This window comes from Atta colombica, unplaced genomic scaffold (genome assembly GCF_001594045.1).
Source record: "Atta colombica isolate Treedump-2 unplaced genomic scaffold, Acol1.0 scaffold176, whole genome shotgun sequence".
NCBI classification, from domain to species: Eukaryota; Metazoa; Arthropoda; class Insecta; order Hymenoptera; family Formicidae; genus Atta; species Atta colombica.
Window position 1 is genome coordinate 478,106 of NW_017259267.1, and position 14,111 is coordinate 492,216.

General features: G+C 32.6%; 1 protein-coding gene across 1 annotated transcript in view; it reads right to left on the bottom strand.

The window, feature by feature from the left end:
- LOC108686359 (neurobeachin) overlaps positions 1-14,111 on the bottom strand; it is a 215,386-nt gene that overhangs the window by 150,902 nt on the left and 50,373 nt on the right. Inside the window, exon 2 of the mRNA XM_018191627.1 lies at positions 136-240. Within this exon, the coding sequence (XP_018047116.1) occupies positions 136-240 (105 nt within the window). The remainder of the gene's footprint in view (positions 1-135; positions 241-14,111) is intronic.

The following is a 14,111-nucleotide window of genomic DNA, read 5'->3' on the forward strand; positions in this document are numbered from 1 at the left end:
AATTATCGATATTGCGATATTGACGGGCGCGCTTATCCGTAGGTACTCTCTACCGCAGGTTCTCTCTGAATTTACGTTGGATATTTTCCGCGCGTAATTAATTCGACCTAGTTTAATATCACATCGCTCACTTACCTGGAGATTGGGTGGGCAATGGTCGAGAAGCTCCAGCATGTGCCTGATGTTCTGTGCGTCCTGTATCACGAAATTCAGCTCCATGTCGAATTCACCACCTACGAGCTGAAAAAAAAATAACTCGTTGAAAACGTTGATGTACAACCATGTAATCCGTAGAATACTTTACTCGTAACAATGCTGACAAACAAAGTTCATTTTAACAGCATGTACATTATTGGCTTTTCTGTTCAAATTTATGAGATAGTAGTCATAAATAGTAACTCTGGACGCAAAATAGATCGGAAGTTCCAGAGGGAGATATATGTATGTACCGTCAGTATTTAATCGCGGAAATGTTGCTAACTGAAAGTCTCATCGTTCGATACCCGGATGTACGTCAAACGAATGATTACGTAACATTATTCCATTACATCCAAATCCGGATATAGTTCACGCGCAACAAATAATATCATTTTGACAAGCAATCGTTGATTACTTTATATCAGTATTATTAATATTAATTGGTAGGTGCACATACTTTCCGAATTCGAATGCAGTATCGCTTTTGTATCTTCTTGGTTCATTAAATATGTTTCACGTCCAACGTTGAAAAACAATATCCGATTTACACGATACGCATAAAATGAATTAATATCGGCATTTTATAATATATGAGCGAGTGAAATTTGCATTGGATTATACATATATTACAGCTTTTTAAGAGCATTACAGTATCGCTCGTTATTGTGCATAAAAAATTAATAAAGCTATTCCCAATTCACGTTTTCACTCGTCCAAAAATCTATGTATGTAATATATGTATTTATGCATGATCTACATTGAACGAAATATTTGGCAAAACTGTATGTATATAACTGTATCTGTTTAAACTGGCCGTATTAGTATTTGTAGGGAATATTTTAAACGTTACAGACAAAACATTTTGGACACGAAAAGTTTACGGGCTATGTCTGTTTGTGGTTCTTCTTCTTACTGGGACGACTTATATATAGAGCTGAACCGGAAGTGCCGCCTCTGCGGAGAGAGTGTAATTTCCGGAGAAGTATCTCGCGCTCGTCCTCTGCATTTCTCCTCTCTCTCTCTCTCTATATCTCCTTTCCTTGCTTCGTTTTCTTCCAAACCGATATCGATCATGAATTCCTTATGGCCATATCTGTATCTATAGGCGAGGTCATGACCAATTTTTACGAGCGTCGATAGCTCGTAAAAATTCATGACTTACGCAGCACCGTTTATAAAACAGACTATGCCGACAATTGAAAGTGAAGCTTATCCCGGTTCAACAGTTCCGATCAAATGGCACATCAGATCTTAACTTTACTCTCCGTTTCCGAGGAGTTATATTGTAAGCTGGGAGATTGGCCAGAAAAGCAAAGAGTGCAAAATGCATTGGGTTTCGTTCTAAATTCCAAAAGAATATTTCTGAAACTATTCTTCTGCGAAACACGTGAGAGCGAAGGTAAACTTTCCGCAAGAAGGAATGTTACTCTTTTACCAAACTTCGCAACTAATACCGCATTTGGCGTCGGTAAAACGTAAAACCAATGTTGGGAAAATAGAATTGTTACTGAGCGTATTCGATAATGGCATGCTCGGACTTTCTTACTTTCGCACTTTTACGGTTTATCAAAGCGTTCGATAAGCTCATATTGCACGTAATAGAGATGACAAAGTTTGTCACTCGATCTAGCTCTCGAAATTAAAAGCGATAATTTCAATAAACATTGTGTTTGACTCTACATAAATCATTTCCGTGAACGGATAATCTGACGACTGATATGAAAAAAATCAAGTAACATAATATTTATGATCGATAGAATGTTAGCATTACCGAACGATCTGTACAAAATTAAATTAAAATTTTATCATAAATAAATTATGAGTCGAATTGAAATATATTTTATATCGAATTATTCTTGATGTTATTGATAAAGAAATCATTCGCTTTTCAGCATATCTCTTGTGATATTAATAACATTTTATAATTAATGTTAATAGAATTTTGAATTAATAATATTAATATTAATAGAATTTCGTTACAATTCTGTACATCTCTGACGTTTACACAAATAATTACATGAGATTAGATTGCCATAAAGGGAGAAACAGAATTTTCAAAGTACTACCGCTTGGCGTGCTTCCAACTATTTACACGCAATTACAGACTTGCATATGCGATGCACTGAGGACATGGAAATTTAATTTAATTCTTTTTTATGTTATATGTGCTGCTGACTCTCCAGTTATCAAAAATTAAAATGGTATATTATTTAATCATACATTTTTATTAATTTAAATATCTCGCAATTACGATCAATTTATATAGCAATAACACTTTCTATGAAAAATTAAATTTTTGTTATTAAAAAAATTATGCAGAAATTTTATATGCAATTAATTCGAAAATATTGCACGCTTGTTAGTATATGAAAAGGCTGAGATAGAGATAGATAGATAGATAAATAGGTAGATAAGTAGATAGATAGATAGATAGATAGGTGGGTAGATAAATATAATAAATAGAGTGTCTATTATTATTTTAGGATTTCTAAGAACTTATGCAAAAAATATTGTAACAATGAAGAGAAAATAAAACAACAAAATTTAAATAGGAAAAACAAAGAGAGAGAGAGAGAGAGAGAGAGAGAGAGAGAGAGAAACATAATATATAAGTTAAAGTTTATATTGTCACGTATCGGTCATTTGATTTTGCGAAAATTATTGATCCCTTGAAGAAAATAAACTTTTTCGTAAAAGAGAAGGTAGGAAGAAAGATAAAGCATATTATTGCCGATAAAAAGAGTTCAATTCTTTCAAAGCAATTTTTCGAATGACCCATATCACTTGCGCGAATCTTAACAGCCAATGCCGCGCCGTGCCAAGAATCGAAAGAATAATCGAGCGACATTAAAAGATATTTCGATCCGCAGTTCAATCATCATCGTACCATCGCATTGAATCGCTTTTTCATAAAAAGTAATTTTTTATAAAAATAAGTAATTTTATTTATATTCTTTTGTGATTTGACTCTGGAACTCAGAAATTAAACGATACAAATGTATTCATATGTAAAATAGTCCTATACTACTACATCTGCTTTTTTATTATTTCAAGTCTTTGCATGTGAATCACTCGTATTCTTCTTCGAGTTTAGTCATTCCTTTTTGGCTCTACATTCCTATTTTACGATGCACAAACGAGATATGTAATACTCTCGTGTGCTAAATCCAAATAACGTACGTTATAGATATGTACAACCAAGAGGTGGGCAAACGAAAAGTGAGTCTCAACCGGTGAATTAAGGTCGGCTGGTAGAGTTAACCGCTAATTAGATACCACTCGCTTTTACACCTACGTATTCCTTTGACAAAAACAGTTACGCAAAGCACAGCGCACGTCTAACTTGCATATTCGACACTGAGATCCATTAAGGCGTTCCGAACTTATAAAGCTAGATATTTAAAATCATTTTAAATTGTGTCAATAATGTTATTTAACAAGCCTTTTTTAGTACTATTTTGGAATGAAAAGATTTCTAAGTCTTTCTAGCAGATTATTGTACGCATTATTCGCATTATTACTCAACTATTTTACATACTGGAATATATGACGACAATATAATCAGTGAAAATTAGTACGTGCAGTTATTTCCAATTAATTTAGTATTTTGCTATCGAAATTTAATAATACAACTTGAAACTCTCCTTATAGATCGTTAAACGAACTTTATTATAGTGTGCTTTGCTTTATGATGTTATAATTACCGATGCAGAGTGCGCAAATAGATTTTATTGGAAAATCGATTTGCTATTGAAAATCAGTCCTTATTTGCGGTGTGCAAAGCACGATGCGAATGCATTCGTGCTGTTTGTGCGAAAAGTCTTTATCGAGTTACTGCAGAGATAAATCCTGTTTGTGAAATTTTAGATATAGATATCCTCCATTTCCTCTAAAAATGCATTTTTCTTGATTTTATATTTACATGTACATTTTTTTATCTTAATTCATCCTTAAATGTGAGAGATCTTGATGCGAGAAGATAATACATTCTTTAATTTTTTTTTAAATTAATGAGAATGTAATTAATATAATTAAAAATGTAATATAAGCATAATGGTAAGTTTATATATGTATATACATGAAAAGAATAATTTTGTTGAAGTACAAATTAAATGTATACAGATTTAAAAGTAATTATGCTTGGACCATTAAAATAATTATATAGCTTAAACTGATTGTTAGAATTAAAACTTTTTGCAACATAACAAACGCTTAAGCATTCTACGTATTTTAGTCCAATAACAAAATTATTTTCTGTATCTAACTAAATTTTTAAATATTTACTTTAGCAAAACCGTTCTTTTCATACATATAATATAATAAATTATATGAAAACATTGCACATGAATTTTATGACCAATATATTGAACGTTTATAAAAAGAATATACATTTTTAGAAAAGTATGTATGGCGCTCGTGCAATATGAGGTTTACATACATATATCATCTTGCGAAAGCTCCGAGGATCACGAGCGTTATATCATTTCTGTCAGAGTAGGCAAGCACGTCTAGCGGATCGACGAGCACGCATCTACTTTGGGATGTCATTAATCTGCATCGAGATCTGCATTTCAATCACTAGATGATACGGTCCACTGTTCTATGCTCCGGTGAGACTTCCACGAGATCTCCATCGGCTGTATTTACATATCGGTACAAGGAGTTATAGTTGCACGTTCTGAAATGTCAACTCTGTGACAAGTCACCTCTGGGGAACGTAACTCTGACAATATGAGTGCTACATTTGAATTTGTAATATCATATGCGATGACACGCGTGTGAGTTACATGTCGCGCATACATGTCGAAGTAATCTCAGCCACGTTAACTGCAATGCAACTGCGTAAAACACTTTATCGTTTGTTTAATCTCGCTAGTTCCCGGAAAATATTTCCGAAATATTTCCTCTCGAATCTTTTTCATAGATTCAGATCGTGTGAAATAATGATAATTGCTTTCTTTCACTCACATCCGATTTCTTTCATTTTATTAACTTTGATATATGATGTTGTAATAATACATTGTTCACTATTACTGCAATTCAATGTTCTCTATACAAGTGAGTCTTAAAATTAATTATTCTATTAAAATGAAAAGTTGAAACTGCGAAATATGCCACGTGTGTGTGCCATATTCGAATTGTTATAGTCGAATCGTTTATGTTGATGTTGTTTTCTTTGTTTCATGGCCATTCGATTCAACCTGGAAAATTCTCTTCGGAGTGCGCCAGGGGTTATTTCGGTAGAGTGTCGTAAACTATCCCGAATTTCAGGCCACGTCCCTATTATTGTTCACTCTATCTTGCCACTTTTTTTCTTGGTGACATTTGTCCATAGCGTAAGGGAACGCAGATTTGAATAATTCTCTCTCTCTTTGTTATGAAATTGGAGACTTCATTTCTAGCACGACTTCCTTCTAAATTGCACTGCATTACAACAGCGTTATTACATTTCCCAATTGGAATAATCACGAATATTAATCAAAAATTATGTTTACTGTGATTATTCAACGTATTAGAAATTATACATATTTGTTTGTCAAATAATTACGCAGTAATATTTTAGCTTAATTAAAAACATTTTTAGCAATATATTTATAATTTTTATTTTACATTGTTTTAAATTTTCGGCGTCAGCACTTGCAATGAGTAGAATATGAGTTCAAAATGTTGCAGGTTTATATGCTTTCATGTATGCTTATTTATAATACACAACACAGCGGTCTTATCTCTTCATTAAGAAATAAGAGAAGATGCACGAGTAGGAAGTCCGACATTTCGGATGAACTATGTAACTTGTTTCTCTCCGCCCGTCCCATTTTCTTACATTCGTGTACTGCTTCCGCTCCAACATTCATATTTACCTCGCGTTTCTTCTTAATTAGACCGCCATCTTGGATAGTTTTAAATTCGCAAGCATTGTTCTTTTCGCGATTCATATCTTTTAGTCGCCAGGTCACTGATGAATTTTTACCAGAATGTCGCACGTTGTACATTCTCAGGCTTATGCGGCTTTTATATATGTGTATGTATATGAAAAAAAGGAAAAAACAATAAACTTTCTTTCTTTTCTGCAGCAATCACGCAAACAGTGAAAACAATTTATGGCTATTTACTATCTTGCTCTTAATTGCCTTGAATAGAGAAATATCTTCCTTTAATCACGTATCCCATTGATGGATAGAGATTGACCCATGTAGACTTTGAGTACCACGATATGCAAAAATTAATTTATTGAAAAATTAGAACAATTTTGTAATTACTTATGACATTATAAAAGCAAAAATATTTACATTAAGGTAATTATAAAAATTGTATTATGCAATGATTAAATGTTATTTTGTCTTAGTGTTGTAACAACTTATTTGATTCGCGTAAGAATCGCGTAAGAATAATCGGGATGGATCGAATAACAATCGAATGCCAAATAAGATAATTCCGGTATATACGTCACACCTATTAAAAACTTAATTTATTATTAAGTATTATTTATGTTTATAGTAAACGAACTATATCAGTAAAAACTTTATACTGTCTACTATTATAAAAAAAATATTAGAAATCCTAAATATTTATTTTTCATATTAAAAAATAAACTTTTTGAAACCCTTGCATTTTTGTCGTATATCCTATAAGGGTGAGATATATAGCTACTCACAGAGGGGAGAGGGGATATGTACGGCTCATGAAAAATTTACAAATAATGCATATAAAAAGACGTAATAAATGACACAATAACTTATAAAATGTGTTTATAAACTCTTATTAAGAATTAAAAATGTAACTAAATATGTATATGAAGTAATAAATAATAATTATAATCTTCCTACATATTACAAGTGTTATGACATGAGGTACCTATTTCATATAATATTTTAGTTTATTGCATTTAGTGCACTGAATTCAATCTGCGCACTTGTATGCTTTGGGCATGCTTTTAGCATAAATTCCGCTCGCTAAAAATACCGTATATCCCAAACAGGTGAGATATAGACAACAAACAAAGAATATGAAAACAAAGCACTTGTATTTTGCTACACAATATGCTTTACTATTCCATTACGTGTATCACGAAATAACCACTAAATCTTTTACACACGCTATACATTAATCATTTTATGTAGATTATAATTTATGATGGCGTTACTTATTACAGTGACAAATCGATTCAACTCACAATAAATTCATTAATATTAACAGTAAGAAGCTAAAATCATAACACAATACTAATATAACATAAAGGCGTGTAATAAAGTAATTGTGGAAAAATTACTCCCACTCCTTCTATTTTTTCTGATTTCTGCGGCGTATTTGCCAGAGTTACCTTAAGCATGCAATTATAGCTCAAGATTAATGTGTTAGCATTCCAGAAGTCTTCGAATATTTACGCTGATACCTCATGCGTGTTTTCAAAAATGTACAAATGTAGAGCGTATTTCAAGCATGATGAATATATGATGTAAATGTGAGGATAAAAAATATTTAATTTTTTTTGTTTCTCATATTTTCATAGTATTTTCTGATTTGTTAAATATAATTGCAATATTTCGAATTACAATCGATTCATCCATTTATACGTATTGGATTTAATATAGCGTAAAGTTACGGTAAAGTTTATCTGCACATTTATCTGTCTGGAATTATTTACGGATGTTATCGTGTACGTTTTACAACGATAAAAATTTCATTATTGAAGCATAAAAAACGCGAAGTTTTCGTTGGTTCTCTATTGTTGAGTAGACGTAACTCGGTAAAAACACCATACAGTTGTTAACTATATACTTCTCCTCAAAGAGAACGAGTATGTTACGTGGGGGCGTTTGTTACATGTCGGAGTCTTTGTGAAAACGGAGTTTCCTACGTAGTTCTAGATCCGGTAGCTGCACATATCACGTTTCAACTATGTCAGTGACAGTACATTGACTCCGATGGAGCGGAACGTGATGTCATTTTGAGGAAACCAAAATCACAGACTATCGAAACTATCCGGAACAATCCGATAAGTAACATGCATTGCGCTCATTACAGATTCCTGTAACACGGAAGTCAGCTATTTATGAACGGTACAAAGGAATTCCGCTGTGCTAGCCACGTTTGTAAATAGATTGAATCGTTAGATAAGGGTTATTAGCGAATATATCAAGCGAATTAATGGAATGTCATTCTACTAGAGTTTTCGTTATGCAGGGCATGTAAATCGACGAAAAACAAGAATTTTACATATCCACGAATTTAAAAATCTCCACTATAATCAGTCGTACGTAATCAATTTCAAAATATCAGAATACATTTAAATGTAAATTTTCTCGTATGCATAATGCTCTAATCGAAAAACACGATAAACAATAATGACAATGCGTATGCTTCATTATGTATGTTTGATTGAATCAAGTCATTGTTTATTCAAGTATGCAGGAAACCACAGTAATGATAGTTATAATAATAATTTCAATAACTTCCTAAAATTTTGCATAATTTGATGCTGTTTATATCGAAATTTCAACGAAGCATATATTCGGTATTTCGCTCGTTTTCTCTGCTTATTCAACATGAAAGGAATTAATAGAATGAATTTTCCGTCGTAATTGGAATCGGACCACAAGGCATTGCCACGTAAGCACTCTGTCACTTTCTAGTTTGGGTTAACACATACCGGACTCTGACATTCGCGCTGTCGTCAGACGTCCTCGAACATGCATCAGAGGACATAATCCGAAAGCGTCTCGAGCCGTTGCGCTGATGTAAACTATCCGATTTGCATTCGGAGCAATGTAGAAGTCGAGGTCAATCTCACGATTCCATGCTGAATGTCCGCTTGCCAACAAATCCCGAGTTGGGATCATGTTTGGTAAATGTCCCCACGAGTGTCTCACGAAAGTGAGATCACGAATCGGGTTTCCGCATGTCTGACATTACAATTAACAAAGCAATTATTGTCAGCTGTCACTCTTAAATAACGTGGACATTGTCTTCTTTCCATTTTCGAGAAAAAACAAGATTATAACAAAATCAATGCTTCAGTTATCCATATTTTTTATTATCACTGCAAATCTAAATGTGTAAAATGTGACTGCACATATGTGTTATTAGTTTTCCGTAAAAATAATACTATATTATACATTTAAATGTGTAAATTCATTTTTGTATGCGATATAATTGTTATTTTTACATGGAAAACCAATCACACACATGCAGCAATATTATTAAAATTTTTTTAAATCGCTTAATTACTCTTCAATTTGATACTTCCATAAAAGAATTTATAAATTAAAGTAATATTTTAAGATAATTGAAAATCACATAACTAAATCACATAAATCTAAAAGAAATGAAATAAAATAAAAATAATTTTAAAGAAAAAATATTTACTAATTCTTTTAGATTCATTCCTTCAATTATAATAATGAATGGAAACATATAATCGAAAAGTTCTGTTGTTGCGGAAATTATTAATAGTCAAGGATTAATCTGACGTGTTGCCAATGTCATCTCTGGAACATATTAATCCTTTCTCACATTCCATATTCTACTTAACACTGTTACTGTTCGTATTCGCATGGCAAATGGCGATGGTGGCACTCACTCGGAGACGTCTCCTTAATTAATGAAACTTGTGACATTCTACTGCGGATTGCGTGCAGTATTTCTCCCGTTAACAAGAATTCTACGCACAAGTGATGAGGGAGTCGTAAACAAGTCAAATAATGACAGTGCTATATTTCTCCATTGGAGTTCTACTATTTTCTCTCATTACTATTATTGGTGATATTCATTAGAGGGAATAGAAAAGGAACTGTTCAAAATTATCAAGAAAAAGCATAATACAAGAGGGAGAATGGTCGTGAGAGAAATCAGACGCGTAGTATCTCGTTCATGCAGGATTCCATTCATCGATAATGATATCTCTTTTGTGCCTGATGAAAGCTCTGATCCCGCGATTAGTTCCGAATATTTGGCAAGTATAGACAATGATTCAAAGTGCAGAAGACTTCCTAAAATAGCGTGCACATATTACATTATATCTTTGAGGTGATTAGTTTTGATTTACGATGTATGAACTATTTTCTTAGCTACATAAACAAAAAACGATTTTTGCTAAAATATCTAAAGATTCAGATAGATACAAATTTGAAAACAATATTGTTGTATCTTTAAAATAATTATGTACGAAACTCAAACGTGAGCAATGCTGAAAAAAAATTTAATATTCTAGCAATTAGTTTGAGTCCTACGTAATGGTTTTGATAATCCGACAAAATTTATTTTCAGCTCTATATCTAGCTAAAGTTTTAGATATCTCAGCAAATCATCCTTTCCACGTACATAATTGTATGTGCGTGTAATGATTCATTGATGAGATGATAGAAAGAGAGAAATTCATTTTAATCCGAAATGAAGCTTTTACCAAGTTTCATCGAAATCGGAAGTGGGGTTTCAGAACTTTATCCGAAAGTGTTTCGCTTGCGAGTGAAAACTTGGACCGACTCAATAGAGGATAAAAGATGTCTAAAGTATATAGAAAAGTCAGATTGCTTTTCGCCCTGATGAAGTGGACTGCAATATTCACTAAATGTTTAGCACTTAACGATGTATCAAGACATGAAGATAATCCGCAAATCGCGTAACTTCTTTGAAGAAAATACCCGTGAAAGCCTTAAAAATATTATACAGAAAAATATTACTCTTCTATGATAAAGTCTGAAGTTCTTGGACACACTCACAAAAAAATGTTCTTTAGCCGTATACGCTCTTGATTCTAGCGGATTTTCCTCTAATACAGCCTCAAGAAAATACTTTAAAATATAAAGGAATATCGGATAACTATGAGATGCTGGATTTAAGATTACAATCCTCTCAATGCTAGAAGAATAATTCTATAAACGGTTAATTTAGTTTTATTGTTAAAATATTATCAATTAGCATCGTATCCCAAAATGAGCAAAAAACAGATCTTTCAGAATCCTTTCTCTATAGAAGACATATTCCAAAATAATTTTAGAATCTCTAGGAGACTTTCCGATTTGCATACGCCTTCTTATAAAGATCTCTAATTCTTAGATATTTTCTTCTTACGAATAGCGCTCTATCTCGTGGCGAAGCTACGTATCTCTTAGCATATCCTCTTATTTCAAGAATCTATTCAAGTTACTATATTGGAATTTCCTATAGAAGAATCCTTTACCCTTGACATAGCTAATGCATCCATTTTTTTTATATGAATACATGTTATATATAGATACAGGCTTCAAGTAAGATTTTTCGCTTAAAGAAAATGTTGAGGAATTTCTCGCTTATCAGTAGAACAGTTTTTTTGGATGCTATATATTCTATCCAGTTACGAATGGTTGCATTCTAGAACGAGAGGAGTTTTCAAATAAGTATGCTGAGTTCAAACGTGAAGTATTGTTCTTTCGGTAAAAATAAAAAAATTCCGGAATGCTGAGAAATGTTAGCCAGGCATAAAGATTAATCAGTGGAAACATGGACAGAAAAGAAATCGACGAAAGAGTAACATTTAATAATATTTTTCCTTCTATTGATTTAGAACATGCAGCATTTCATAATCTATAAACGGTTCAATTAATGAGAGATAATGCATTTAAACTATGTGCAACATTGCATTCAATATCGTTTAATTATGCGAAGCTCATCGTTTTAAATAAACTGTTAATTACGTACTAATGAGTTCGTGTCGCGATGAGAAACGAGAATTAGTTTTAGTTAAAACAAACTGACCTTTAATTATTTTGTTGCGAGGTATATTACAAATAACACTAAACCTATTTAGTTCTCTTCTATATTTTATAATTAATGAGTATAATATTTTCCGGTATATTGTTTATTCTGTTAAATATTACAATGATTGATCGAGCGAACAAAATGCCGGAAAATATCGTATTTACATCTTTACTGTCGTCTCAAATCGCGGAGTTGAATATATGAGTCTTATTTCTAAATTAATGTAATCAAAAATTATTTTGAACATTATTTGTTGAAGTTTGTTTGCACAACATTCTGCATTATGTACTTTATATTTTTAGTTCCGTTTCCACTTATTGACCTTCCAACATTTGCGCGTTCGATAAAATTTGTCGTCATTCAACTGTGATACAGCGTGACACGTATCTCTTTACATGTTAGAACAACAGAAAATGCTCGATAATATGATACAACGCCTGCATAAAATAACGTATAAGTTTCTAGATTTAACATCAAAGTAACGAATATATTCTGTTGTATATGTTGATTGTGAACGACAAATCTCCATTCACACAATTCTGGCCAATGCTTTGAATCAGTTAATGGATTAATTAAAATAAACGCGAGGACACCAGTTACTGGTCTGTCAGATTGATGCATGTCTGTAGCAAAATTGTGTATATGTCATTATTTACAGTGAGTTGACATGCTTCGTATCGAGGACCGAGTTTCATGCTAAAATCGATCGCATGCCGTTCCTCTGTTTTCGCGTGTTGTCCGTTCCCACGTATGGTTAACAATCTGTCCCTCTCACACTCTTCCTTGATGAGCTAGTTAATTTTGATTGACCTAAACAATTACAGATTTGGAATGATATTTTTGTTATAGATACACATGAAATAAAGTTCATGTTGACAATATTATATATTTAATAGGGTACTTTATCCACTTTTTAAATAATACGAGTAACTATATAAATTTTTGCATAACATTCACGCAATATAAATGAATAGTCTTGTGTAGTTTATTCGATTTTATAAACTCATAGAAATAATTGATAGATATATAGCATGAACAGAGGAAGATAGAACACACAAATATAAATTCAAATTTGAATTGACAATATCACGATAGCTAGTTCATCCTTTTCGCATCAAGGGTTTCATACTCATCAAAGGATAATGACGATGTCGATCGATCTAATCCATTTGGGTACTTCGTCCATAATTGAATGTGATTGGAGTGACTCATCTCGACGCAATGAAATCTAGCGATCCAATACGTAGGCAGCCTGAGGTCTGTTTGTGTTTCTCGTTGTTAGCACTGTCGGCTACATGGATCATTCATTCCGAAGTACAGTGCTTGCAGTGTGGAGCAATTTCCAATCGATAGGAACCTCTCAGATACGCACCATAGATCCATTCTCTTCCTACGCTATACAAAACTGGCACTTACTCTATCTCATTGTAGAATATTCAGATTTATTTTCTAGAATATGTGTTAATCATTTGATTTTTATTTGAATCGAAAAGATTGTAGATTATGATTTTTTTTTAAAGAATGATTTAAAGAGCTAGAAAATTTGAAATTGATTATTGTAATTATTTTTTATAAAGAGTTCTTCAATTTAAAAAATATGGATGTAGATATATGAATATGGATGTTAATATTGTGGATATTAATACCATAAATGTTAAATATATAATTTTTCCCGTGTTAGTGTAATATAAACACTAACATAATGGATTAAACGTGAATTTAACGCCATAGTTTGAAAATATGATGTTAAATTCGCACCATGTTCGTATTTATATCAATTACTTGAGAATTATATAAACATCGTACGGTGTTAAATTTACAATCATATTTTTTAAGAATATTTTTTCATTAAATTTATTAAACAATAAACTCTCAAAAATTAGGTAACAATTAGAAAATCTGAAAATATATATAGACTAATTTGTTAGATTGAAATAACGTTCATTCCCTACGCGGTAAAATATGCGTAGGGGAAATCCGGGGGCAAACAAAACTGAGAGCCGCGGCATGTTGACGTCATGAGAGCGCTCGCCGAGCTTTTCAGAAGATCGAGTGCCGACAGGGAAGCGAGCGTGGGCGGTCGGCTTAATTGGAGGTGAGAGGGAGATCATAATTTTACGTCGCGACATGAGGGCACCGACGTTGGGGTGCCAGTAATTTGTAACCTGCGTGCTTTG